At 31.8% G+C, this 26,313-nt stretch overlaps 3 protein-coding genes across 8 annotated transcripts in view; 1 reads left to right on the top strand and 2 right to left on the bottom strand.

Annotated features, from left to right (window-relative positions):
* Positions 1-1,181: 1,181 nt before the first annotated feature.
* Positions 1,182-10,736, bottom strand: Cdk5alpha (Cdk5 activator-like protein). 2 transcript variants are annotated; one of them, XM_074240334.1, is made up of 4 exons: positions 9,392-10,736; positions 8,072-8,314; positions 1,902-2,260; positions 1,182-1,321 (listed from the first exon to the last, which is right to left on the bottom strand). In XM_074240334.1, exons 1-3 carry the CDS (start codon positions 9,818-9,820, stop codon positions 1,916-1,918), a joined length of 1,017 nt encoding a protein of 338 aa, XP_074096435.1. In that variant the 5' UTR covers positions 9,821-10,736; the 3' UTR covers positions 1,182-1,321; positions 1,902-1,915. The 2 variants fall into 2 exon arrangements, with proteins under 2 accessions (XP_074096435.1, XP_074096425.1); XM_074240324.1 differs by having other exon boundaries at positions 1,184-1,321; positions 1,964-2,260.
* Positions 10,737-15,097: 4,361 nt separating this feature from the next.
* LOC141528024 (uncharacterized) lies at positions 15,098-16,181 on the top strand. The gene is made up of 3 exons (XM_074243854.1): positions 15,098-15,450; positions 15,767-15,894; positions 15,994-16,181. The coding sequence occupies exons 1-3, from the start codon at positions 15,313-15,315 to the stop codon at positions 16,118-16,120; spliced, it is 393 nt and encodes a 130-aa protein (XP_074099955.1). The 5' UTR covers positions 15,098-15,312; the 3' UTR covers positions 16,121-16,181.
* A 783-nt stretch (positions 16,182-16,964) lies between these two features.
* LOC141537980 (protein gustavus-like) overlaps positions 16,965-26,313 on the bottom strand; it is a 34,592-nt gene continuing 25,243 nt past the window's right edge. For all 5 annotated transcript variants that reach the window (XM_074259232.1, XM_074259215.1, XM_074259241.1 and 2 more), the window contains 5 exons: positions 24,980-25,374; positions 21,368-21,597; positions 20,969-21,299; positions 20,359-20,517; positions 16,965-20,263 (listed from right to left, as the gene is read on the bottom strand). In XM_074259232.1, the coding sequence (XP_074115333.1) occupies positions 20,127-20,263; positions 20,359-20,517; positions 20,969-21,299; positions 21,368-21,597; positions 24,980-25,374 (1,252 nt within the window). In that variant the 3' untranslated portion in view covers positions 16,965-20,126. The remainder of the gene's footprint in view (positions 20,264-20,358; positions 20,518-20,968; positions 21,300-21,367; positions 21,598-24,979; positions 25,375-26,313) is intronic.

Genomic DNA, 26,313 nt, shown 5'->3' with positions numbered 1-26,313 from the left:
GGACAAGCTTCTCCTGACGCTGTACCTCTGCTTTTCCTTTAGGCTCTTGCTTTTGGGATCTCCATACTTGATTTCTTTCTTTTCCAGCTGGAGCGAGAAGTGGGTCATTCCAGCCCACCTGGACCTTTGAGCCTTTCGTTCATCAGGACTGGTGACCTCTCTTTCGGGTTTTTTTATCGATCCAACGATAGCCTTTTCCTTAACCAACCTTCCCCGTTCTCTCTTGACCGGCCGAACGTCTTCGCTGGCGTGTTTCTTCAACTCCGGGCGCTCTGCGGCTGCTTTCTCTTCAGGAGTCAGCGACTTGGAAAAGAGGACCCGGTTTTCCTGGTCCTGGAACCTTTGGGCCCTTTCATTGACCGGAGAAGGGCTCAAGGTCTTCGGCTTTGGACAAGTGCACCTTGGCTTCGGGTTCGGCAGGACTTCGGGGACCTTGAGGGTCTTGGCTGTTGGTTGGGGACCGTCCCGGGCCATGCCTGACGCGTCGCTCGAGTGTTTTCTGAGGTCGTGGGGCGGACTGAGGTGATCGGGCCTGAGCGACCATTTGTCGGTTTCAGCACTGTGGTGCTTCCGGAGGTCCCCGCGGTCGGGGTGGCGTTTTTCTTCGGGAGTAAGGTCATGACAGCTGCACTTTGTGCGACGGTTGAGGTCGACGTCGGTCCTGGAGGTGCTGAGCTCCCACCGGTACTCGGTAATCTCCTCGGAGCTCGGACGTTTCAGGTCCCAGATGTCGTCGGGAGAGAGAAAGTTGGTCCCCCACCTGGAAGCCGAGGTCTCGACGCTCCGATATTTCCTCAAGTCGGGGTGAGGCTTCTTGAAGAGCGGGGAGACATCGGGAGGACAAGGTGGCGCCTTCTGGTCGCAAGTACAGACCAGTCCTTTGAAGACACTCTCCAGAGGCGCGGAATCGACCGCGTCGAGGTCCTCGATCGTGTACGAAATGGCGTCCTCGCGCTTCTTACCACAATCCGGACAGCGTCCTGACAACCCGGCACTGCTTCTGCGGCGCTGCAACACTGGGCGCTCGGGAGGCTGCAGGAAGAGGTGGTGGCGCTGCTGCGCTGACGTTGAGGCTCCTGAGGTGGACGGGACCGGCGGTGACGACGACGGAGTCAGCGACACGTCAGGCCGCGAACGCGACTCCTCTTCGAACTGCGGGATGTCAGATGGGCTCGAGATGGCTGTCGTTTCTGGTGATCCGGCCCAAGAGTTCTCTGTAGCTTTGTCAAGCTGCCTTGGTTGGAACCGCGACTCCGGAGACGACGAGACTTCGCTCGAGACCCTCACCAGTGAGACTCCCGCGTTCTCCGGTTCCGCAGGCCTGGAACATACGATTATTATTATTATTCAGTGGTTATTATTCCCTGTTAGGACTCCAAGGAAAATTTTTTAAAGCAAAAATATATGTTAGAATAGCTAAAGTATGTTAAATAATCTTGATTTTGATAAGTAATTAATAAATTAATAATTGACAAAATGATAAATATTTTTTTTATCTTAATAAAAATTTATTTGGAGCTTTTAATAAAAAATAAGTGTCAAAATTTTATTTAGACACTTTTTATAACTCCATAAATTTGATTATAAAAAAGAAAGTTTAATTAATTAAATAAATTAATAGTTTTTTCATGAAAATAATATTTTTATGACAAATAAAATAATTAAAAATTTTATTGTTTAATTCAATTATCTAAATTATTAAACAAAACATTTTTTAATTGTTAATAAATTCTTCTATCATATTCCAACATGTATTTTTGATAAAAATTTTTTTTTATGGAGTGCATTCCAGTCTAAAATAAATTTAAATATAATTCTACAACAATGAAAATTAAATAATGAAAATGACAATGATACTCTAGTTTTACTTCGTACAAACAAGTAGAGGCGTCGCTACGTACACGACGTTTTGATTTTATAGACCCATGTTCAGTGACGGACGCCTCCAGGGGGTGTCATATACCTTGAGCTCTCTGAAGATTTCCGTGAAGAATCCGGGCTCGCTGTTGATGCGCAGCATCTTGGAGCTCAGTCGGTTAACGATCAGTAGGCATCGGTCCCAGAATTTGTCCTTGCTGTCCTCCACCAGGAACGGCTTCAGGGGGTAGCTGATCTCGTTCCCCATGTAGCTGTAGCTTAAGTACAGACACGTCAGGACGGTCGCCTGCAGCTCGCGCTCGGACGCTTCCTCTCCGTCCACCAGCTCGCGAACCAGCATGTACACAAACACCACGTTCGCCGGGTTTATAAACGCGACGTCCTGAAACAAATTTTATTTAATATTTAAGCATCTTTTGACAAACTATTAATTAAAATTAAAATGCTTTATTTCTTTGACTTTATGGATTCAGCTGCCCCAATTGCATGCGGCTACTGATTAATTAATTAAAATTACCGCAATCATGCGGTATGAGAGAGACTCGTTTTCATTATAATATCTATTAATTAGCAACCACTTCTCTTAAGCCGGATGTTTAATAATATAAATGTTCATGACGTTATTTTACAGCGTATATCGAGAAATAGAATAATTATATTTATCCCTTTTTACATTAATTAAACTTTAATTTTTAATAAAATAATTTAAAATAAAATTCATTAATATTTTTATAGTAATAATTACTATCTTAGATTTTAACTAACAAAAAAGTAAATATTATGACTGAAAATTTTATTAATTTTTATTATCAATCTGTAATTGTTTTTATAAAAATTAAAAAATTAAATTAGTTTGTTAAATTTCGATCCAAGACGTGATTAAAAAATTATTGTCGATCTCACACAGTAATTATTATAATTCTGAATTTTTTTTTTTTTTTTAATTCTAAACTCAGAAAATAATTTTGAAGAATTTCTTAATCTTGATTCAAGCAAAAAAAAAAAATTAAAAAATTATAAAATTCTTCCGTTTGATATTAGCTAAAGATTTTCTATTTTTAATCAAGTTAATTTTTCTTTGATTGAAGATAAATAAAAAAAAATTCCATCAATGTTCATCTCATTTGCTGATAGCGTTTGCCAGCTTAATTTAGTCGAAGTTATTAACATTAGCATGATCATTAACCTGAGCCACGGGCAGATAGGAACCAACCAGGCATGTCTGTTTGATAAAAACCGGTTGATCCTTGTAAAGATAGTAATAGCTGGTACAGTAGCAATATACTTAAACGTACACGCCGTCATTAGTGAATTGGAGTGTACCGCTCGATTTAGACCGTGCATGACAACGAGTAGACCGTGAAGCTGCTCCAGTGTAGTGTCGTTGTTGTTGCTTTGTCGTAGGTATATTGTATATTGCATATTGTATACTGTGTCGCATGCTGAAGCTGAATATTCCTGGAAAAGGTATTGAGAGATTGCGAGAGCATTGGCTGGTAGGTAAACATACGCTGCCAGCGCTCACCCTCAACATCATTGTTCTTTGTGTGTACGTGAAATGATGGCAGCGGCTCCGAGCCGTGTACGTGCATCAGGATCGATGCTCTCGATATAATATCGCCTCTACTAAACCTTACCTCGAAACCGTTCCTATTATTCTCACTCATGCATTTATGAGATGCATACCTTACACGTTATCGAGGAACGTTGTTTACCGATAACTTCAGGTGTTTGATTATTAGATTCAGGTCTAGTAATTTTATAATTATTTATTGATGATTGGCATTTCGATTAATATTTAGCGGTTAGGGTCAATTTTGTCGATTCGATTCATTAATTATAATGCTAGATATGAAGATTAATTTTTTTTAATTTAAGTGAATAATTTGGGAAGTTTTTTGATGCTTAATTGTACATATTTTAAGATTATATAATGGAAAAAATTAACTTGATATAAAAAAGAAATTAAGAGGAACAAAGATTATAAATTTTTTAGTTCAAAAATTTTTTTCTTGCATTTGAAAAATTATTTTTTTTTTTTTAATTAAATTGTCTTGAAATTATAAAATTAATTTCAATAAAATAATTTTAAAAAATTACAGTTTATTAAAATTCAAACTATCCAAAGAATTCCATCCTGAAATTATATTACGAACAAAATTATTTATGTATTTCTTCAAAGAATTCCATTTTCTTTAAAATATTTTCCGTTTCTGAATATCATTTTATCAGACATGAGAATACTTGAAGTTTTTTATGTAAATTTATTAAACCCCAAGAATTCCAGATTAATTTAACTAAAAATTTATTCCCTGTTAAATTCTTTCAAGTTCCTTCAAATTATTATCTATAAAAAAAAATATCTGTATCAAGTAACCCAATTTCGCTGTTTTAACTCAAATAATTTTAACAAGATTAGATAAAAAACATATTTATTTGATTGCCCAGTTTTATTCAAGTATATAATATAATTTAATTCTCATTTCCAAACAATTTTTTTTCTACTTTTACACAATGACAATATTAGCAATCTAGTTGATGCAATAAATAAAGCTTTTTTTAAATACTCAATAAACTCCTGACACTAATACGCTGGCGTAAAATCTATGTCAGCTTACAAGAATCTTTTTTTGCCCCATCATTATCGCCCACGCATTTGAGCATTAATAAGTAAGTCTATAATAACAACAACGTGTAAAATCACGATTCGATGGTCACCGGCACTTCTGACCATCATTATCATAAAAATAATCATAACAATGATGCTAATGATGATTATAGGTATTTTTTCCTTCACGCTATACGGTCGTCGACATTATGACGTTTTTTCTCGCTGGCAAGCCCAGCCCTTAAGCTACTTTTATCGATAATAACAATAACATCAACAACAATAACAACCATGTTAATATTCATAAAGAGGACAAGCTTCGCGCGGCTTAAACTTACCCAGCAAATTCCGATATAGAAAAATCTAGCAAAAATATAAATTTAACGCAAACTTAGACTTGGACTATGACTGTATGTACTGTATACATATTATAAAGAGTATGGAGTTGAAATAATACATAAAAGAGGGTATAGCTCCGATCAATATGGGGTGACTGGCCTTTTTACTGCAGCTCTTAAGTATTTCGCAATAATTGTTCACTTGCTCTTTCAGAAATATTTTTTTATTTTTTTTTTTTTTTTGATTTTTTATCCGTCTGAATTTAAGTAAATGTCTGGGCGAATAATCGATACTGACACGTGTTTTATTCTAGAGAATAATTTTATTTTGTAGGGAAAAAAACAATTGGAACAAATTTAAAATCCGGTTGATGATAATTAGATTAAATGATTTACGTTGAAAGTGGAGTATTCTGCACGTTTTTTTGTTAAAGCTCCGCAAGGTTATTGGCAGTGTCACGTTGAGTTTTTAAATATAATTATGAGATTTTACAATTTTTTTAAGTATATCGACGGAATTAAATTTTTATAATTTTTATTTTAATTAGAATTCTGGCTAAAGGATGAGAGATACAGAAAATTTTATAGAGAACTTTTTTAGAAGAGTATTTAATTTTTTATAAAAAAATTCTTTTAGAATTTTTTTATAAAATTTTTCACCTATTATTTAAAAAAAAGGATGACAGGATAAATTAATTTTTTGCTTTTTCATTAAATTCGAAAAATTTCTATCAAAGTTTTCCGGACGAAAAGATTTTTCCTACCCAGAAGCACTTTTTTAACCTCTTGGAACATTTTTCCATAAATTTACCCGACTTTTTCTCAGCCGACCTCCATAAATTTCCGTGTTTCTACCTCAAGATTCACAAATTTTACAAATATCCTTTTCCATCATAAATTCCGGCATTATCACACCCAATATCGTGAATTTTTTTTGGTCTTTGGCGATCTTTCAAGCTCCGAAGCTTCGATCGCTGAAAATTTCCATATTCTCAGTCTCCTTTTGTTTCACTCCCCTTGCAAGTGATTATAAATTCTAATCGCAATTTAACGGGCGGATGACTCAGCTCCTGAATAAAAACCTCCAATTTGGGCGCGTCTAATTGCTCGGGGGTAAACGTTCGTGTTCCGCTGATGGCAAATATATGTTAACTGTATACATTGGCCTCGTGCTCAATCCATAAATATACGTGACTAGGTAAAAGGTCAGGTGTATCGGAACAAACATATCCTCACACATTATGATTATTATTTCTATTCTTTGCTTTTTTTTAGACAATAAACATTTAAGGAAATTTCTATTTATGAACAATCTTTAATAAGATCAAATTAATACACTATTAAAATAATTTTTTAACCATTAATTAATTAATGTATACATTTAAAAACAATTTATTTAATCTTTGTTATTAAGATAATAAGAAATATTTTGTTTCCTGGATAGTTGTGTGATAAAATCGGTTTTTTTTAGTGAAATTTAGTGTCATTGCAAAGATCTTAACTTGAATTTGTTCATTTTAAAAATTTTGATCAAATAATTATTTTTTCATTCATTAAAAAAAAATAATAATCATGAAGAAAATTTTTTTTATTAATAAAAATAAAATCCTTTTCGGAGTAATTTTCATTTAAAAAAAATTTTTACAGTGTAACAATTAATACAGTTCGTAGAACATCAATCTAATGACAAAAATCACTACTCTAATAAAATACCCTCCCTATAAATCGGAAAGCAACAGAATCGGTAAGTAAAAACCGGGAAATGAAAAGTCAAATCTCGGGCTTAGGAAGAAACTAAATATCTTGGAAAGGAAATAGAAGTCGGGAAGATTATTGTCGAGGGGTAGAAAATTTTCAGCTACGTTGCTTGTACAAGTATCCATACATGTACACCCTCATAGGTGTTTGTACACAATACCCCATGACTAGAGTTATTGTCACCCTCGGCACGTGACCCTCGTTCTGGCATTGCTTTGGAGCCACCCTCGTCTCGTATTCGATCTACCCCGCTAGAAACTAAATAAAACTACACCCACATCATTCTAACGCTATGCAGCTCGCGACTCTTTTTGGTTCTAGTTACAGTTACACGCATGAAAAATTCCTCGAGTTCTTCGACAGTAATTAAAAAACAATCCTCTAATTATTTTCATTTTTCATTATCCATCTGCCTACTCGCAAGTTCCCTTTGTTCTGTCTTTATTTATTTATATTTTTGAGTCGCTAAGCTCCGCTGATGATGATAACAATAATAATAAAGCAATAAAGACCCAGATAGTCAGTTTATCGGAAAAAGTATTATTTTTAGATCGAAAGGAGCGTTACTGGGGTTTTATATTCATTTCTCATGAGTTTAAATCCTCGAGCGAGCTTTAAGCTTCCATTTCAAATTCGATGTTAAATAAATAAACAACTCCGGGATGAAATTTTCAATTTTCTCTAATCGAATAACATGAATTTCTATTGACTTATTAAAACACTTTTTTTAGCTGACATTTAAATGTTAATATAAATTTATTTAATTTACAATGCGTGTTTTTTTATTTTTAAATATTGAAATCTTGTCAATTCTTCATCAAGCTCATTGATTTTTGGTTTAATTAAAACTTTAAAATTAATTGAATATTTTATTTCATAACTTGGTTCGTCTATTTTTAAGAGGGAGCTAGAGAAGGGGTTGATTTAATTTCCTTTAACTGGACGTGGAAAAAATAAAATAAAATTATGCAGCACGGAAGCCTGTTTGATATTTTATCCGAAGTCGTAGATTCTCAAGGGTGTTATTCTATTCCAATGTATTCCTTCATTACTCTGTCGTAATATCGTGTTACAGTATCTTCATGAACATTTTTATTTTGTTTTATTTATTTTAAGGGGTTATATGCACTTTTTAAAATTTTTAAAAAATTCCAAAATTTTCATAGAACTTAAAAAATTTCAATTATAAAAATTCAATGAAAAAAAAAAATTGATTTTTTTAAATTTAAAATTTACTTAAACAATTTTCAAGTTAAAAAATTTTTCTACTTAATTAAAGATCAAAAATCTTTTTAAAACAATTTTCTGAGTTGAAGAATTTTTAATTTAAATCAAGTAAACTTTTTTATCATCCTCGGTAGTAAAAGTTAAAAACTAAGCAAATAAATATTGTCATTCTTCTCAATAATTGAAAGCTTGACACTTATTGTGTAATTGTCCTTATTTATATAATAAAACCTTGTATTGGATTGATAAAAAAGGAACAAACCTGCCATCCTTGAAGCAGCAAACTCCTGTCAACAGTTCTAAGCCACATGACAGCGTCCCCAGCCTGGAAATCCCTCAACCTTGTGCATTTCCCGTGCAAGTAAACTCCGAGACACCTCAACAGCTCGGAAGTGGAGGCCTGGATCACGGTTTTCCTTGATCCTGCCGGCTGAGGTCGCTCTGATATTTTCTCACACTTTAAATTGTGCGTCGTGTGATTGTTGTTTGACGCTGGTGCTTTTGTCTGCGAATCAATATCGTCAGTTTAACAAATAGTACAATATAATAATAATAAGTAGGCCGAGACATTCAATGGTTTATTTGATTGTCGATATAAGGGAGTAAGACCTTGAACAACTCTGTCAATTTACATGTATACAATGCTTGTACTTGGACTTTGTCACGTGGCCGGAAATTCATAGATACAGATAGCGAGCTTTCAGTGTCATAAATTGGATTCACAGGGAATTTTTAATCAAAATTGTTCAATTAAAGTATTTGTTGTCTTTTACTGAATCAATAAATTTCATCGGGAATTTCGGTGCATACATGTCTTCTTCTATGTCTGCAGCCAGCCGGCGGATAATAACACGCTCCCCAGAGACTGGAGGCTCGAGGCTTGCGCCGATTCGCCCAAACAAACTCAATGCGAATCATAACATTGATTTACATACGAGATATGAAAATTTAATTGCTCGCTCGCCTTCTGCTCCAGACTTTCATTTAAATTAACTAATGTTTGCTATTTCTGAGGGTCATTCGTTACTTAGAATCATGAAACACTCGCTATTTATCCAGAAATTTTTATTCAAAATTTTTATGTAAAGAGAGGGGTCAATTTAGTTAACAATTGTTAGTGAGATATGTCGTTTTATGGCCTCTAAAATTAGCCCTTCAAACTATCGATTTTCCAATTTCTAAAACCACCCATAACATTTATTATTCCTACCCTTAATAGTATACTGACAAAAATCCCCAACTTTTAATAATTTCTAGACTTTGATGATTAATTATTCTATTTATTTACCGGATGATAATACTTAGCTTATTTTTCTAAATAGACATAAATTTATCGATGAAATTCAAAATTTATCATTAAATACATAAATATAAATAAGAAATTAATTTTTATTTGAATTAATAATTTCTTAAAATTTTTTTTATAATAATTTGAATGTTTGAAATTTTTAAAAAAATTATCTAAAGAAATAATTGTTTCACTAAATTTAGCAGACACTCTATCTTTTATTTTAATCAAAAAAAATATTTAACTAAAAAATTAAAAAAAAAAATTTTTTTTTTTTTTAATTATTATACCAACCTGAGGCGTCTGAATATTTTTGTTCTTATCAACAATCGGAATATTATCTAGCGGCTGTCTAAAAGTGATATTCTTGTTCTTGTTATTATCAAGTTTCTTCTTATTATTATTAGTAGTGCTAAACCGTCTCCAGGACAACGCATTAATAAACAACGAGTGTTTCTTCAAATTTTTCTCCAGGGCATTTTTCTCCGAAATGATCCTCGCGCTGTCGTTGTTCAAATTAATATTATTATTCTGAAGGGAAGTGTTGTTTCCAGGAGCAGGAGCGACGGCGGCGACATTTTTGTTCTCCCTGTTCTTGGCATTGTTGAGCTGCTCGTAATTAAAATTATTGAGAGTGAAATCATTGGCATGCTGGCTGCCGATCGGCGGGTAGACCGAGGAGTTCCTCCGCTCTTTGGGACTGAAAGACAGGACGGTGCCCATGGTGATGTTGTTGGGCTCGCTGGTCTGGTGGTGGAGCTGGTGCTGATTTATCTGAGCGGAGCTGTGGCTTTTGGTGAGAGTCAACCCGGTAGTTGTCTGAGTGATCACCGTTTCCGAGGGATTGGCGTAGTGAACTTGCAGTGGCTGCTCCTGGATCTGGACCTGGACCTGGACCAAGGGCTGGATTTGCTCCTGGGACTGGATCCTCACTTGGGTCTGCTGAGGCGGCGGAGGCGGAGGTGGCGGCCGCGGAGGACTCGGAGTCGTAATTCGCGGGGGTGGTGGAGGCGCTCGTGGAATAGAGACCTCCTTTACGGGTCCCGTCAGCGGGGTCGCATCCCCTGGCTCAATGGCCTCCTCCACGACGGGACCCACAACTTCGCTCAACCTACCTCCCAGCCTGATGCCTTCGAGTACTTTTTTTTTTCACTATTTTTCAGTTAAAAAAAATAATTATTAAATTATTTTATTTTATTTTATTCTGTCAACTGTTAACTGATAACTGACACTAGCCTGACTGCAATCAGATCCTCGGTACGCACCCTCACAGCAGAAAACTCCGCGACTAATATGGCGGTCGATCAATACATAAACTCGGCGCGCGTTCGCTACCAAAAATTGTTATGATAATATTTTTTTTTTATTTTATTTTATTAATAATTTAAAGTTAAATTTGTTATTAATTCTATTAATATTATTATTGTTAATGGGTAAATAATTAATTGCTATTAAAGATGAAAAATTGTAGAATGTTTAGACACTGCACATTGATTAGTCACTTAATCGAAGAGCGAAAAGTTTTTAATATAAATAAAAATCACTGACGATCACAACGGTGATTTGTTTTTTTTTTATCAAAAAACAGAGCTGTTGTATCTCGAGCTTACGGCGATGGTCAGAGAGAAGTGAGCCCTCGGGTTAGAGATGGACGTCCCTTTCCGTCAAGAGCATCACCCCGTATCATCTTGCCGCCGACGTCGACGTCTACGTCGTGGGACGCATGTACGCGATAACACCACCGGACGCCCCTCAACTTGCGCGCGCACTCGTTCGATAAACGCCAGAGTAAGAGAAGAGGGTTGAGTTTTAGGGTTACTTGGATTTGAATTTTAGGGATTGATAATTTGAATTTTTTTTTTTTTTTTTTGATTTTTGAGACTTGATGGGGATTTAAGAGATTTGGAAAGTTGGTGGAAAAAGGGGGAATTTTGGGTGGAAATTTTGTAGGTTTTGTAGATTGCTATTTTGGGGAGGTAAATTGGTGGTTGCGGTCACTTGAGGTCATGAGGGTGCTGGAGAGGACTGAGTGCGTAGGAGAGGTCTTGTGATGGGAGATGTGTCTATCAAGGGGATAATGAGGAAGTATTAGGAGGCTTCGTGGTTTTAAGAGGGTTGATAGCTTTTCGATGAAGTTCGTTGGCTGAATTTTTTATTTTTTTTTTTATGGAAAAATTTTAGTTATTATTATTTTAAGTTAAAAAAATAGTAACAACTAGCAAACTTGCAGTTACAAGTGCTTTTAAAGCTTAAAAAAATTTTTTTTTTAATATTTCTAACACCGGCAATGCACTGAAAAAAAAGTTTTCTGCTCTGAACGATACGATATTGCTACTGTCACGATACACACGTTACTATCTAGAGGATAGTGAGGTTAGAAAAGGAAGGGAAACGGTAGTAAGACTATCGTGCAAGTCACCATAATGGATTGTGACGCTATTCAGACTGCTACTCGTAGCTATACGGATTGTATTAGTAACGATACACTCGTTGCAATACAGTAAATAGTGCCGAGCAGAAAACTTTTTTTTGGGTGTGCCGTAATTTTCCAAATAAAAATAAAAAAAAATTTTTTTTTTAAATTAATCAGGTTAGAGTTACTAAATAATGTCGATAAAAAAAGTTAAAAATTTATTTTATCAATTTTAGATGCTCCTCGATCATAATTTCGAGGATTTTCTTTAAAAATCTTTTTTGCAGAATTTAATTTTGTCTCAAATAAATTATTTCTACAAAAAAAAAAAAAAAAAAAAATTAAATTAACTTTTTAATTAAGATAACTTTTATACTACTGATATCTAATATCTTACATCTCTTCACCAATCAATTTACACTCTTACCAATCAATTAATTACAAACCACCGCCTACAAAATTCTCGTTATCATTAGCTTTCCAATGACGAATTAATTCTACAAAAATAGGTGGGATATGAATCACTTCCTAGAAAATAATTTATTTCCATCCCTAAAAATCGATTCCCATAAAAAGATGACCCAGAAATAAATGCAGTCCATCTTACTGCATCAAATCATTAATATCTACAAAATCTCTGACAAAAATAAAAGTGTTTATTTTAAATCTTAAAAACAAAAGTGCAAACGAAAGTTTAAGAATAGTTAAAGAATTGATAAGGCGAGCTCAGTCCATTGAGAAGATAAAAAAGTCGCGTGTTAACCAGTAGTATGTTTGTTAATACATCAGCCAGGAGACGATTAACTGATAGCGACAAATAGCGAGATAATCTAGTATACATTTACACTGACACTCCCTGTCGCAATATCGCCGGTACTTTTAGTCAGACTCGTGAGAATATGAAATATAATAGTACAATAGACTGGCTTTCGTACTTTACTAACTGCCGTAAGCCAGCAAGCAATAATTAGCGCGCTTACTTTCTGCGTGTATATACGTCGCTCTACGTGTTAGTTAACTTATACTTATATTTTACGCCAGGTCACGTAATTCTAAACCAACTTGCGGGTTAATTGAAAACTTTTTCAACTCATAACTAAATCCGATGGCTTAACTCTCGGTTAATTTAAATTTTTATTTTATAACTTTTTTTTTGTTTTGTACAAAAGGTCGGAGTTTCATTATTTTAGTCAGGAATTAGCGAGGCTATTTTTAACAATTTTAATCGATGACCACAAAGTAAAATAACAAGATTGAATTAAAAATTTTTTTTTATTTAATTAATTAAATAAAATTAAAAATTTTTAATTTTAATAAATATTTATTCATAGTTCACAAGTCACAGCAGTCACATAGTGACTGCAAGGTTGCTAGTAATTTATTAACTGTTAATAAATATTTATTAAATCCTATGATGTTAAAAAATAATTTATTAACAGTTAATAAAGCTCATTAAATACAAACAAATTTTTCTATCATTGTAGAAAAAATAAAATTTTGAATAAAATTAAATTACAAGGTAATTTAATAAAAAAAATATTAATCAGGCTCGAGCGTTATAATTACTTGGAATAAAAAATAAATTTTTATATTAATAAAGCTGATTACAGCTTGGAAGATTGGAAAGGGCGATGAAGCACCCATAAAAATAAAGATATAAATTTATAAATAAAAGAGATCTATAAATAATTTTCCTGTGATATCGCGTTGGCGTTCTCACTATTTTTCTATCTCGCTCGGCTATTTTTATCTCCTCGTTCATTTGCTCTACAATTTTTTGTCCCATCCCGCTCAGTATCGATGTGACCCCGATTTGCGATCTAACACATTCAGTTGCTGTCGTTATCTTCGTGCTGCAGATTTATACAATCCAATGACTCAGTAACAATGCAGTTTGTTTAATTTGCTTACAGCGACACTTTTACTCCCTTAGAAAAAAAAAAAGAAAAAAAAAGATTTCTATTCTCCGGTAATTTATTATCCTCTACATGTTTATAGAGATAAAATACATACGTAGAGATTAAAAAAAATTATTGCTAAAGAAAAAAAAATTTACAATCTATTTCTTATAGCAGTAAGCCTTCCAGACATTCTCGTCTCTCGAGGCATCAAAAAACGCCAGCCGTATTTTTAGTGTCTTTGTCGTGGCGCGAGTAGAGTGGTAAATCGTCATAGCAACCCCTTGCACGCACTTGGCACTACCTACCCCAATCAAAAAACTTCCCTTTACTTCATAAATATCATTATTCGTGTTCTATAGGACATTAGCTCAAACTCTACATGTAAATTCATTTTTTTAATAAAACAAATGTACTTCAACAACGCTATAAATATCAAAGGATCCGGAGGGATGCATACTTTTCTATTTTTTATTTTTTACATACCAGAAAAATTTATACAGACTTGAATATTTTTTATGAAAAAACTTTTAAGATTTTTTTTTAGCAGAAAAGTGATTTATTCTCAAGGTAGTTTTTTTTTTTTTTATTATTGATAACATTTATTTTAGAATAAATATCATTGAAGTATTGTTTTAACTTTATTGAAGTTTTATATATATTCATGGTAAACAAAGGAACTTTATTCAATTTATTGATGTTCATGCTTTATAGAATATAACTACAGAGTTGATTGCAGATAAAATTCAATTTTCATTCATACAATATTATTATTAAATAATATTAATTTTAAAAAAACTTCACAGAGTGAATTCTTTGATAATAATAAAAAAAATTTTTTTTCTTTAAAAATTACAGAATGCGTATTTTGAGATTTTTAAAATTAATATAAACTTTTTCCTCAACTTTTGATGGAAAAAAATAAATTTTTATAGTTAAAAAAAAATGCGTCAATATTTTTTTTTATTTTTAAAAACAGCTTTTTTGATCAATTATGTTTATAATAATTTATTTGTTAAAAAATCTTGACGTACAAAATTTTATTTCAGTAACATTAAAGTAATTAATTTTAAGTATTTGTTATTAATTTTTCATATGAAACTTTGTTTATTTTTATTTTGATTAAATTTCCCCCGTTATAAAATCTAATAACGTAAAAAATAAGATAAAATTGCAACTATAAATTATTTACTTATTCACCGAAGCAAATAAGTAAAAAAATTACAGTAATTTTTATTAATGCGTGTGTAAATCTCTTAAATAAGAGTAAGCGGACCGAAAATCGTCAGTCTTCACCCAGCTTTTTCAAATATGAAGTCCCAAGTCTTAATTTTCATTCTCCTCGTTCTCAAACTCGCGAGAGCTTCTTCTGCACCCGCGTTACAATTTCCGTCTGACAACCAGACGCTTTTAAATCAAATAGCCAGTTCCGCGAGCCCGATCATTAACACCACAGTGAAAAGAAATGAGTGGTGGCCTCCTAGTGACGTTGAAGTGATGCAAACCTCGCCTTACACCCCAGAAATACACCAACCAATCCCTCCAGGTTATTACTTACAAGGTAATTATTAAAATAATATTTATTGCTTAAAATTTTTTATTTTAAACTTCTACTTTTATTTTATAGAAAAATTTTCTTGATTTAAATTTTGGGGATAAATTAAATTGCTCAGCAATTATTTTCTCAGTCTCAATTTAATTTACTTCTTCTCTTTAAATTTCTTCAAATCTATTTAATTTAATCCCAATTGATTTTTTTATACTGCTGATAAATAGCAATTACAGAACCAACAGCTCTACCGCTGACGTATCGCAGTGAGCCTTGGCTTTACGGATACCCGGAGTTCGGCAATCCTCTTATTGCCCAGGACCTGAACCATCAATTAGGAGTAACTCCGAAATTTATGACCGTCGCTTTGTTTATTGGGCTCCTTACTCTCTTTGCCATCATCCAGGGCTCCATTATTTCGGCAAAGCAAAAAGATATTTCTGATGTTCTTACCAGGAAGAGGAGAGACTTGTCTTTTCAAATTGAGGAAATGGTAACTGCTCTGATAAAAGAATTTAAATATTTAATTAATTATCGGCTTTATTAACTCAGAAAAATTATTTTATAAAATAAATTATTTAATAAATTTTTATTTAAAGCTTTAAGTAAAAAGTAAACTTCAAAATTTTGATTAGACACTTTTTACGAGTTAACATAAGAGATTTTAAAAAAATTAAGTGCGAATAAATATTTATTACCTTAAAAAATTTTTTAAATTAAAAAATAATTGTTTGAATAAATTAAATAATTAAATTCTTTTATTAGTGCATAAAAAAATTTTTTTTTAAATAATATTTATAAAATTTTAGACACCAGAGCAAGAAGAAATTTTAAACGATTCAAAAGTAAGATGTATACAAAGGACTATTTGTGAAGAAAACCGGGAACTCTCGAAGGACTTCGGGACTCGAGGGATCAGATTTGCGAAATATCTGACGTTAGTATTTCTTAAATTCATTGATGAATTCTTCGATGTATTTATCCACACTTTTTTAAAATAATTAAAATGATAATTTATGTAAATATGTATTCTTAGACGTAGTGTTAAAAAATCGTTGAAGCGTATTTCTGGATGGGACCGCCTCGTCGAAGACGCTGCAGCCGCTGGATTACGGGGGGATGATTGCGACGTTCTTTACCGTGATTGTATACCGGATTATTAATTCAGTGTAATGAAATAAAATAATAAAAAGAATTCTTGATCATTGAATTAAAATGTCAAGAGTCAACATACAAATTAGATTTCCTTTTTATTATTTTGTGATAAGAGTTCACTGACTTATTATTATTATTTAGCTCTCGAATGACGGTAAAGAGAATACTTCGTTAGTCTTCAGTATCAAATTTAATAATATTATATTATTAAGTTTGTCAGGCAGCAATTTAGACGATGTATTTCTTTGTTTGATGAATTTATTGATTTGATAAACTTTTAATTTAATTTTAGGGAGCTTTACAAAAAAATTTTTATTGTATTTAGTGAAGAGTTTATTCAAGTCTCAAGTTTTTATTGACATTTTTAATAATGATAAAATTTTATTCGTTTTAATTTAATTAAAAAAAATTATTAATAAGCTTTTAATGTTTTAAAGTATTTGAAATTAAAATCAATTTTTTATTTTTAATTTGAGAAAAAAATTAATGTATTAATTTGAATTCTTTAAGACTTGCAATAAAATAATAAAAATAAACTAATACATTAAATATTAAAATAAATAAATAATTTGAATTTTTTGATAAATAAAAAAATCATAAAAGTTTAAGATTGAAAAAAAAATATAAATAATTAAAATAAAATATAGATTAAAAAAATAAAAATTAATAGAAGTGTTAAATGTTTAAAAAAAAAAAATAGAATAAATAAATTGTTTTATCATTTATTATTTATTATCATTTTTTACAACTTTATAATCATTTTAATCGTTTCTCTTACAATTAACGTGTTATCCTTTCTATCTTTAAAAAAAAAAAAAAAAAAAAAAAAAAAAAAAAAAGACATCTCACATCAGCCTTAAAAAACAAATTCTATTTTCACGTATCGGATAATACAAAGTCTTAAATTAAACCGACTAATCATTTAATTAAAATAATTGTCACATATAAAAGAAAAATTCACTTAATACAACAAACTAAAAAACTATTAATTAATAATTAATATTAATAACTACACTAATACAATATCAATTAAACCAAGATAATTAATAATAATATTTACAACACGTTAACATTAGATTTCTCCGTTCTTAAAACGAACTACCACTCACCCGATTATAAAATAGTATTATTACAAGACAGTAGTGCTTTATATTTCCATCCAAGTTTGCATATTATATTTTTTAAATTAATTTATTCTTCAATAACCTTCAATTAATAGTCGGTAAATAATAAATAAATAAATATTATTATTTATCGACTGATTAATTTATTAAATCATAGCTCGTGCTTCCTGTTAAATAATTTCTTCATTATACATTATTTTATTTATTTGTACATGTACATTGTTCATGTTAATTAATCGTGTCTATTTTTTTAATAATTTTTTTTTGTTTATTTATTAAATACGCTATTTAAATGTGCTCTGTGTGATGTTTAGGCTTGGCGGTTTAGGTTACTTTGTTCCTGAACACTCAGATGAGGATAACTCGAGAAAAAATAATCAATAATATTTATATATCTTATTTATACATATATAAATGATTATTACATATTATTTATCTCTTAATCGCTCATTAATAAATGAATTTACTTATTATTTAATTACTTTTACTTTTACTTTGTATCTATACAATCAGTGTGTAATGCACACCCACAATTTTTAGATTATAATTCTTAAGTTTCTTTCTTTGTTTTATTTTTTATTTATTTATTTATTTATTTCAGTTATAGTTTGTAAATACAAATAACTTTTTTAGTTTAAAAAAAAAACAAACGGTAGACAATACACGGGTGTGCAATTGTATTTACAGGGACGGGCTACTCTTTGTGAGATCATTTCTTCAAAATGAATGATTTATGATACAGAACATCCCGACATCGATAAATTTTATTTCTTCATTTTTTAATCCTATTTTGATTCTAATAAATTCAAAATAATTAATTGTCTCTTTTAATTTCTACAATTAATTAATCGAATAATTTATATTCAATTAAAATAATTCATTGAAAATAAAATTTATCGATTGTCAGTTATTTAATGAATTAATTAACGTGAAAAATTTTCCGAAACAAAGTTTAATTTGGAAGACAACCTGTATTGCACAGGATTGTTTTAAATTATACTGTAAAAGTAATTAATTTTTATAAATTAAAAATAAAAATTATTTTTATTCTAGATTGCCTGGAATTTATCATAATTTTATCGAATATTCAAACAAAAAAAAAAAGTTGTAAATATTAGTTTAACATTTTAATCTTCATTTTTTTTAACAAAATTTCTATTCGGTTTTAGTGATAAATTAATTTTTGAAAATTTTTCAAAAAAAGATAAAATAGAAATTTTATCTAAAAAAATGAGAGCCAAAATTTTTCCCAACTTTTGAAAGTAAAAAAGCTGTCAAAATTTTTATCATTTTTTTTAAGTAAAAATAAAAAAAAAATAAAAATATTAATTTTTCACCTAATTATGGCCAAAAATAAGGTTTCTCACTTGTAAATAATTACCAAAAAAATTTTTTTTTATTAAACCGGCAATCTAGATAAAAAAAAAAAATAAGAAAAATAATTTTTAGTTATAAAAATGAATTTAATTATTAATTTTAATTTTATTTAATTACATATACGCATTAAAAAGCTTATGAATTTTCATAAGCTCAAATTACTTTCTTAATTTTTTTTTTTTTGTTTATAGAAAAGCAAATTTTATTTTACTTTATTAATTAACCACAAATTACCACACACTAGCTCAATACAATAACCTTAACTTTAAATTTTATTTATCCTAATCAAATTATCATTATTAATTAATTAATAAACCTGTCCCATAACGTGGATACACACCATTAATATAGATTAATCAATTAATCAATATTTAAAGTTACATGCTTAAAAATATATATTGAATTACAGAACTCGTCTTCCCTTAAATCAATAATTAATAATAAAAATAATAACCAATTATATATAATAAAAAAAAATAATAATAATAATAATCTTAATAATTCACTATACACACTTGCAATTATTTAGTCCATTATTTATATATTTATATTTATATTTATATCCATCGTAAACCGCAAAGTCTTAAACTTAAAAATAATTCGCCGAAACAAATCACCCCACAGATAATATTTTATTTAATTATTTATTATTAATAATTCATTATGCCCATTAACGCTGGACTAGACTCTTACCGGTCTTTAAATATATATTTATTTATAAATTTTATGCACTAGCTAGCGAAGGCGAAAATTCTCTTACGGCTCGACTAAGTCTAGATTTATTACTGGCCAACCGTGAGAATATTTCTTCGTCTCTTCGGCCCTCAATTTTTAATTAATAATTAATAATCAATAATTAAACAAAAAAAAAAAGTAATAAAGAAATCACACTTAATTTATCACGTAAAATTATTTTTAAATTAATCATCAAATTAATGATTAATAATTTTAGAGATATTTAAATTAACAATTAATAAAAAAAATTTGAGACGAGAAATTGAACATCAATAATATAAAAATGATAACAAACAATTACCTAACAATTTAATATTATTATAATTAATTAATTTAATGTAAACGGTAGATTAATCGCCGATTTACCGTTAACAACATGGTAATATAAGCTTATACATATATTACTTTGTTAATTAATTAATAAATTGAGAGATTAGAGACGCACTGCTGCTATTGAGAGTTTTAGGTAATAATTATTTATTCCTAGGATAAATATATGAGACGCTTGGTCGCTGGGCAGTGGAACTCCTGGAGAATCTTCTCTCGGAGCGTCCTGGTGGGTCTTGTTGCAACAATGCGGTTCGATAGCAGTCGAAATGATAAAATTATTTTTATCTTTATTATTAGAGAAGACAATATTGTTATCTGGCTTGCTGGCAATCGCTTGTGCTTCTGCTTGTGATTTTGGTGGTTTAGTTAGAGCTCCAGAAATTGGGTTGGATGACGGGCTCGTTTGGCTGGCTCGTGTGGCTTCAACATCTGCTTCTGCTTCTGTTGGTTACCTCCTGTCGCGATACAGGAGATAAGTTTTCATAGCTTGCGGGAGATTCAGCTCTTGGATCTTCTCCAGGCGGTGCTTGCCCACACGCTGCCTGATCACTCGTCGGCACAGGTCCATTAGCGGCAATGGCTCGGCTGTAATTTTAAGTTTATGTTTAATGGTCAACTTTTTTTTTTTTTAATAATTGAGGAATATTATTTAATTGTTTAGTAGTTTGGGTGGTACTCACGATCTAAACCGCCGATGTACTTCATTGTAATCTCACAGTGACCCCATACTGCTGAGACTATCGGGTGGAGCTTGCGACCTTTTAAATTACGAAATGCTACTCCTAGATACTGACCGTCCACTACGAAGGCTAGGGTTCCTTCGTCCATGTCTAAGACAACTGTAAAAATAATTTATTCGTTTAGTTTTTTTAATTATGTTTTTTTTTCCTTTTTTTTTAATTAAAAAAAAATCTTTTTTTAAATAAAATTTAGTGTCAGTGAAATATTGACATTTTTAAAGATATAAGCTCATCCCGACATTACACTCATCGAGACCTTTCATTTGAGTACCCACATCAATGTTTTATATATTTATATATATTATATATATATAAATATGAAAAATATATGAAAATGCATGTGGGTACTCAAATGAAAGCTCTTGATGAGTGTATCATCGGGATGAGCTTATGTTTTAAAAAATGTCAACAATTAAAAAATGACCTTGTACTTTAAAAAATTAATTTTAAAAATTTTGAATATTTAATCTTAATAAAAATTAATTTTTAAAAATGACATTAAAAAATTTTGATTTTGATTTTCAGAAGAATAAGAAGAAAGAAGACCTACCCAGAAATTTGTCTGGAACAACAAAAGTTTCATCGGGCTTGAGCAGCGAGGGATATACTTCACCCTGTGAGTTTTTAGAATCATGATATAATCTATTTCTAGTGAGGTCCCAACCCCAACTAAGCGCGTTGTTGCCGACTAGGCTCTGGTATCCTACGCTGTGTAGTGGCGCATCGGCAGTCGCGACACCCACCACTGCGTGAGTGCCTCGTTGTCTCGTGCTCCAGTGGACTTCCCAGACGTGCATCCCTTTCGTGTATCCTACCTTCCCTCGTATGCAGTCTGTGCTTTGGGCAACCGGGTGTCGATGGAACGTCAATTTGTCGTCATCCTGAAAAATTACACATTAGAATCATTCAAAATTAATTACTTAATTAATAAATAAGTAATAATAATTACTTTGACAAAAATATTGAGACTTCTATCCTCTCCGTTCCATCCATGATGAATTTGTGTGTCTTTGCTCGCTGGAGGCATATCAAGTAAGACATCGAGTCTAGTAGGTCGGAAAAAATCTTGAGCTATCTCTCGTGGTACCACGGGCTTGTACGCTACTGCACCACCGCCTCCGATACCGACGCCGCCGCCGGTTCCGGCTCCACTTTCCCGCGTCACGCTCTTCACGCCGCCTGAAATTCATAAATCATAATATTAATATCATTACAGTAATAACAGCCATTGTTTGCATAAATTACAATTATTCTGAAGCTACCAAATTTATTACTATGTACTAATTGTCATTCAATATTGATTAATATTAATACCCCGAAAAATTTAGCTAATTAATGCCACAATCAACTCCGCCTGAATTGAGCTTTACTCGGGATGCTTTCAAGCTTCAAAACTTTATAGCTTATAAACTGATTGACCTAAAAAATTCTACGTCGTATTGATGAAAAGCCTGAGCTTTCAGCTACAATTTTCATTTTATATCAACCGACTTTCCGCCAATAGTTTCCGAGTTACAGAATTTTAAAGTCAGCTGTGTTTTGATTCTATCAATAACTTAATTTTACGAGTTTTACTTTGATAATTTATATCTTCCAAGATAATTATCTAAAAAATTAAATCTAGGTCTTATCAGAAAGATCAGATCTTCCGCTACAATTTTCATTTTATATGCGCCCATTTTCCTCCAACAGCTTTCGAAATAAATAATAATAAAGAAAATTTTTAAATAATGAATCTTCTTCATTTTATTTTAATGTACTTTTCGTGAATAATTTCCAAATTATAAAGATTTAAAAGTATCTTAGTAATACTTACAATAAGACCAAAGACCACAAGCATCTTCCGTCGAATAATTTATTACATTATAAATTATAAAAGTGAGAAACTCTTCTGAACAGAAGCTTTGAAATAATAGTTGTTTATTAAAATAACAAGTGCAATTACTAATTTCTCTTTTATTCTTGAGTTGTTCGTTTGTAGTGCGCCCTGCGGAGAACGGGCCCGGTTCACATTTACCCCAAGCGACCCCAGAAGCCATTATACTTTTTTCTTGTTATAAAGTTACTCACTGAGTTACTCAGTTACTCACTTACTGGCTGAAACAATACTAAAACCTACAATTATATCCTTCATTTTAATTAGCTTAATTAATTCTTGGCATTACTTTTGTACTTTTAATTCAGCCGTTTAAATGCATCATCTGAGTACACCTTTATTGTTATTATCATTATTATTACCATCACTATTACTCTTTTCTTCTACGGTAGATTAAAACCCTCAATTATAACCATGAATACCAAGTAGCTGGTTCTAATAACAACCATCTCCGAATTAATCGCCACAAAGGATCGATAACTTTGAAATGTTCTTAATCTTTTATTTCGAAAGCTGTTGGAGGAAAATGGGCACATATAGAATGAAAATTGTAGCGGAAGATCTGATCTTTCTGATAAGACCTAGATTTAATTTTTTGGATAATTATCTTGGAAGATATAAATTATCAAAGTAAAACTCGGAAAATCAAATTATTGGTAGAATCAAAATGCAGATGACTTTAAAATTCTGTAACTCGGAAACTATTGACGGAAAATATGTCAATAAAAAATGAAAATTGTAGCTGAAAGTTCAAGCTTTCGAAGGAAACCAGAAAGAATTTTCTAGGTCAACTACTTTGGAAGATATGAATTTTTAAAGTTTGAAAGTAAAATTCTGTATTATCTAACATTCTTCGGAAATTTAGAAAAGGAAGTTGTTTCAAAGATTTTTTATCTCGGAAACTATTCAAGGAAAGTATATCAATATACTACGTCATTTTTAGAAGAAAATACGGTCTTTCTAATGAGATCAAGATTTATTTTTTTGGTCAATTATCTTGGAAAATATAAATGATAAAAGTAAAACTCGTAAAATGAAGTTATTGATAGAATCAAAAAGCAGCTGACTTTAAAATTCTGTAACTCGGAAACTATTGGCTAGAATTTTTTAGGTCAATCAGTTTATAAGCTATGAAGTTTTGAAGCTTGAAAGCATCCCGAGTAAAGCTCAATACAGGCGGAGTTGATTGTGACGTAAATTAAATGAAAAATGTTTAATTCAAAAATGAATGATGGGTTATTTTTGAGTCTGTAAGGAAAGCGGACACCGGGAAAAACTTGAGGATCAGGATGAGGACGCGGGGATAATACGTAGGATGGATCGTAAATTTATCTCGATAGCGGGAGTTGAGCTGCGGACCGAGCCGTTGGACAGATTAATGAAATGCCATAAATCGATTTTTATTGTCTGGAAGAGGCAAAATGGGTGCCGGGGGACGAGGGGTGGAGGATAGCTTTGTGCTTTGGCTGAGCTTTCTCCGGCAGCTCAATGCCTCCCTCATTTTTTACTTTCCCGAGTCGACTATTTTATTTTTGGGTCTTTTTATGCTTTTCCTTGAAATAAAGATAAAATATATATTATATATATATATATATATATATATCGAGAGAAAATATGAGAATTTCTTGGACGACAGAATAGTACGTCATAAATAAATTTGATTTACTTTCGGGAGTGTTCAAGTTTTTTTTTATTAAGCTGAGTTCATTTTTAAAAAAAATATCAAATTTTGAGTTTTTATTCTAAATATTAAAATTCAGGATTTTTTATAAATATTAAGACTTAACCCAGAATTTTGAATTTTAATTTTATTAAAAAGAAACGATCGAATTATCTTTTGGATTAAGAGTGATATCTTCGACTTTTGACCTCGAATTTTGACTAAAGTACCAGAGATACGATAAATTTGATGAAAAACTTTTTTGTAGAAAATTAAATTTTCTTAAAAAACTGTCTCTTACAAATTTTTCGTATCTTCAATATTTAATTGACAATTTAAATTGCGAGCTTTTTCTCAAATTATATTGTAGTGTTTGTATTGCTGAAATCAATTACACAGATAGTTATTTTCAAAAGCAATCTCAACAGCGCCATTAAAGTGAAATAAAAAAAATTCATTAAACTCAGTGAGATAAATCGTTGGACGTGTATAAAACTCTTTTGTCAAAAAAAGCGCGAGCGGAAATAGAACGGAGGAAGAAGAATAATGTAACGCAATCTAATGTACTGTAAGATAAAGTAAAGAGTTAGAGTGGGTGGAGGCGAACTGAGAGAAGGAAGAGGAACAAGAGAGAGAGAGAGAGAGAGAGGATAGTTTAAGGAAGGGGTTTTAAAGATCTTAGATGGCCTAGTTGATTTAGACCAAAGTTCTGTATCTAAGTACGAGTATACTGTAACTGATACTGTACTGAGTAGTTACCAAACTTGTATTTTAGTCCCCGTGGGAGCCAGACCTTGACCTCACAACATATTTATACTAATCTCGACAAACTATTGATTAAGTTTAAGTTTTAAGTCGGTGTAGTATGCTTACACTGTTAAAAATTTGCGGAGTGAATAATTTTTAATTGATTTAATCCCTCTCAAGTAAAAGTTACTAGAATTACAATTAATATTTAAAAAATTAAATTTAAAATTTTTAAAAGTGTTTTTCTCGATTAAAATTTATTTAAGAAATTAAATTACCTGATAACTTTTGGCCCATGGTCATGCCCCTATGGTGGGCGCGATAGTGTGGGTGGTGCCGATGATGGTGATGAGAATGACGGACCTCACCGCAGCCCGCCGATAGTTTGTGCCGATAGTTTCTCCCGGAACCCTGGTGATGGTGTCCAGCAGACAGAGGTACTCCACCTTCTTGAGCAGCCCCCCGTCTGGGGCTTCCCGCGCTTCCTACGGTACGAACGCTACCAACCCCCCCGACACCCGCTCCGACGTAGTTCGCTCTTTGCGGAGCTAACACGCCTAGGTCTCCCACCAGTCCGTTTACGTTGGTACCTCCGGTCGCTCCGCTCGTCGGAACGGTCCCCCCGGGTCCGGGGCGACTCCCGCCACCGTTCACGCAATGAGCTGCTTTGTACCTGGAAACACAAAATAACACCCTGTTTAATCACATTGTTCATCATCATCATTATCAAAAAAAAAAAATTAATTAAATATTTTAGCCATAAACAGCCCTTTAAACTTTTGAATACTATGGATAAGTTTTTTGACTTGAAATTTAAATTTTGGAGTAATTCAAATATTTTTTGTAAGAAATTAAATTCTCTATAAAAAAAAGTCTGACATAATTCTCGTATTTTCAATATTTAACCCTAAATTTTGAATCGAAAAATCAAAATTTAAAAATTTAATAAATAAATAAATTTTTTAATATTTTTCAAAAAAATAATAATCAAATTTGAATATATTGCGGTCTTATTATTGAAATTCTTTGATTGATAATAATAATAATTCGATTTTTTTTTATGGTTATTATTATTATTATTAAAAAAACCGGAATATTTGTAGTCGTTAGTCGCACAAAAAATATTCACCTCACAATGCATATCCTGGATGGATGTATCACATGTGAGGTGTATATATACGTCTACGGTAGTATAGCATCACCTACCAAACCGAGAAATAAAAAGCTGATCGTACAATAATACAAACACGATCGAACAGAAGCGAGGAGAAGAGAAGCGAAGTGAAGCCAAACAACATACCAACAAAACAAAAAATAAAAACAACGTATAAGCCTGGACTGACGAACGAAAACATACAACAGACAGCAGACAACGTACAACAACTTGGATCCAGGATGCCCGTCCGCTTTTCCACAAACACTAACGGAAGCTTGTTCGCAGCAACCAAATAGAACCGGAAGTGAGTCTGAGTTGTCCCGTGTCCTGTCGAGCCAGCACTCGCGGTCACATTTTACCGAGACCATCAAAAATACCTTCCCGTACACAATGCCCAAAAATAATCGAAAGGGCTCGACTAAAGGACACATTGTCAAATCAAACGTGTCATCCATC

Source organism: Cotesia typhae, unplaced genomic scaffold (genome assembly GCF_013202065.1).
Source record: "Cotesia typhae breed Kobodo isofemale line unplaced genomic scaffold, CoteBio_Ctyphae contig_11, whole genome shotgun sequence".
Lineage (NCBI taxonomy): Eukaryota > Metazoa > Arthropoda > Insecta > Hymenoptera > Braconidae > Cotesia > Cotesia typhae.
The sequence above is the reverse complement of the archived record's forward strand: the minus strand, read 5'-3'. Positions and strand labels throughout refer to the sequence as shown.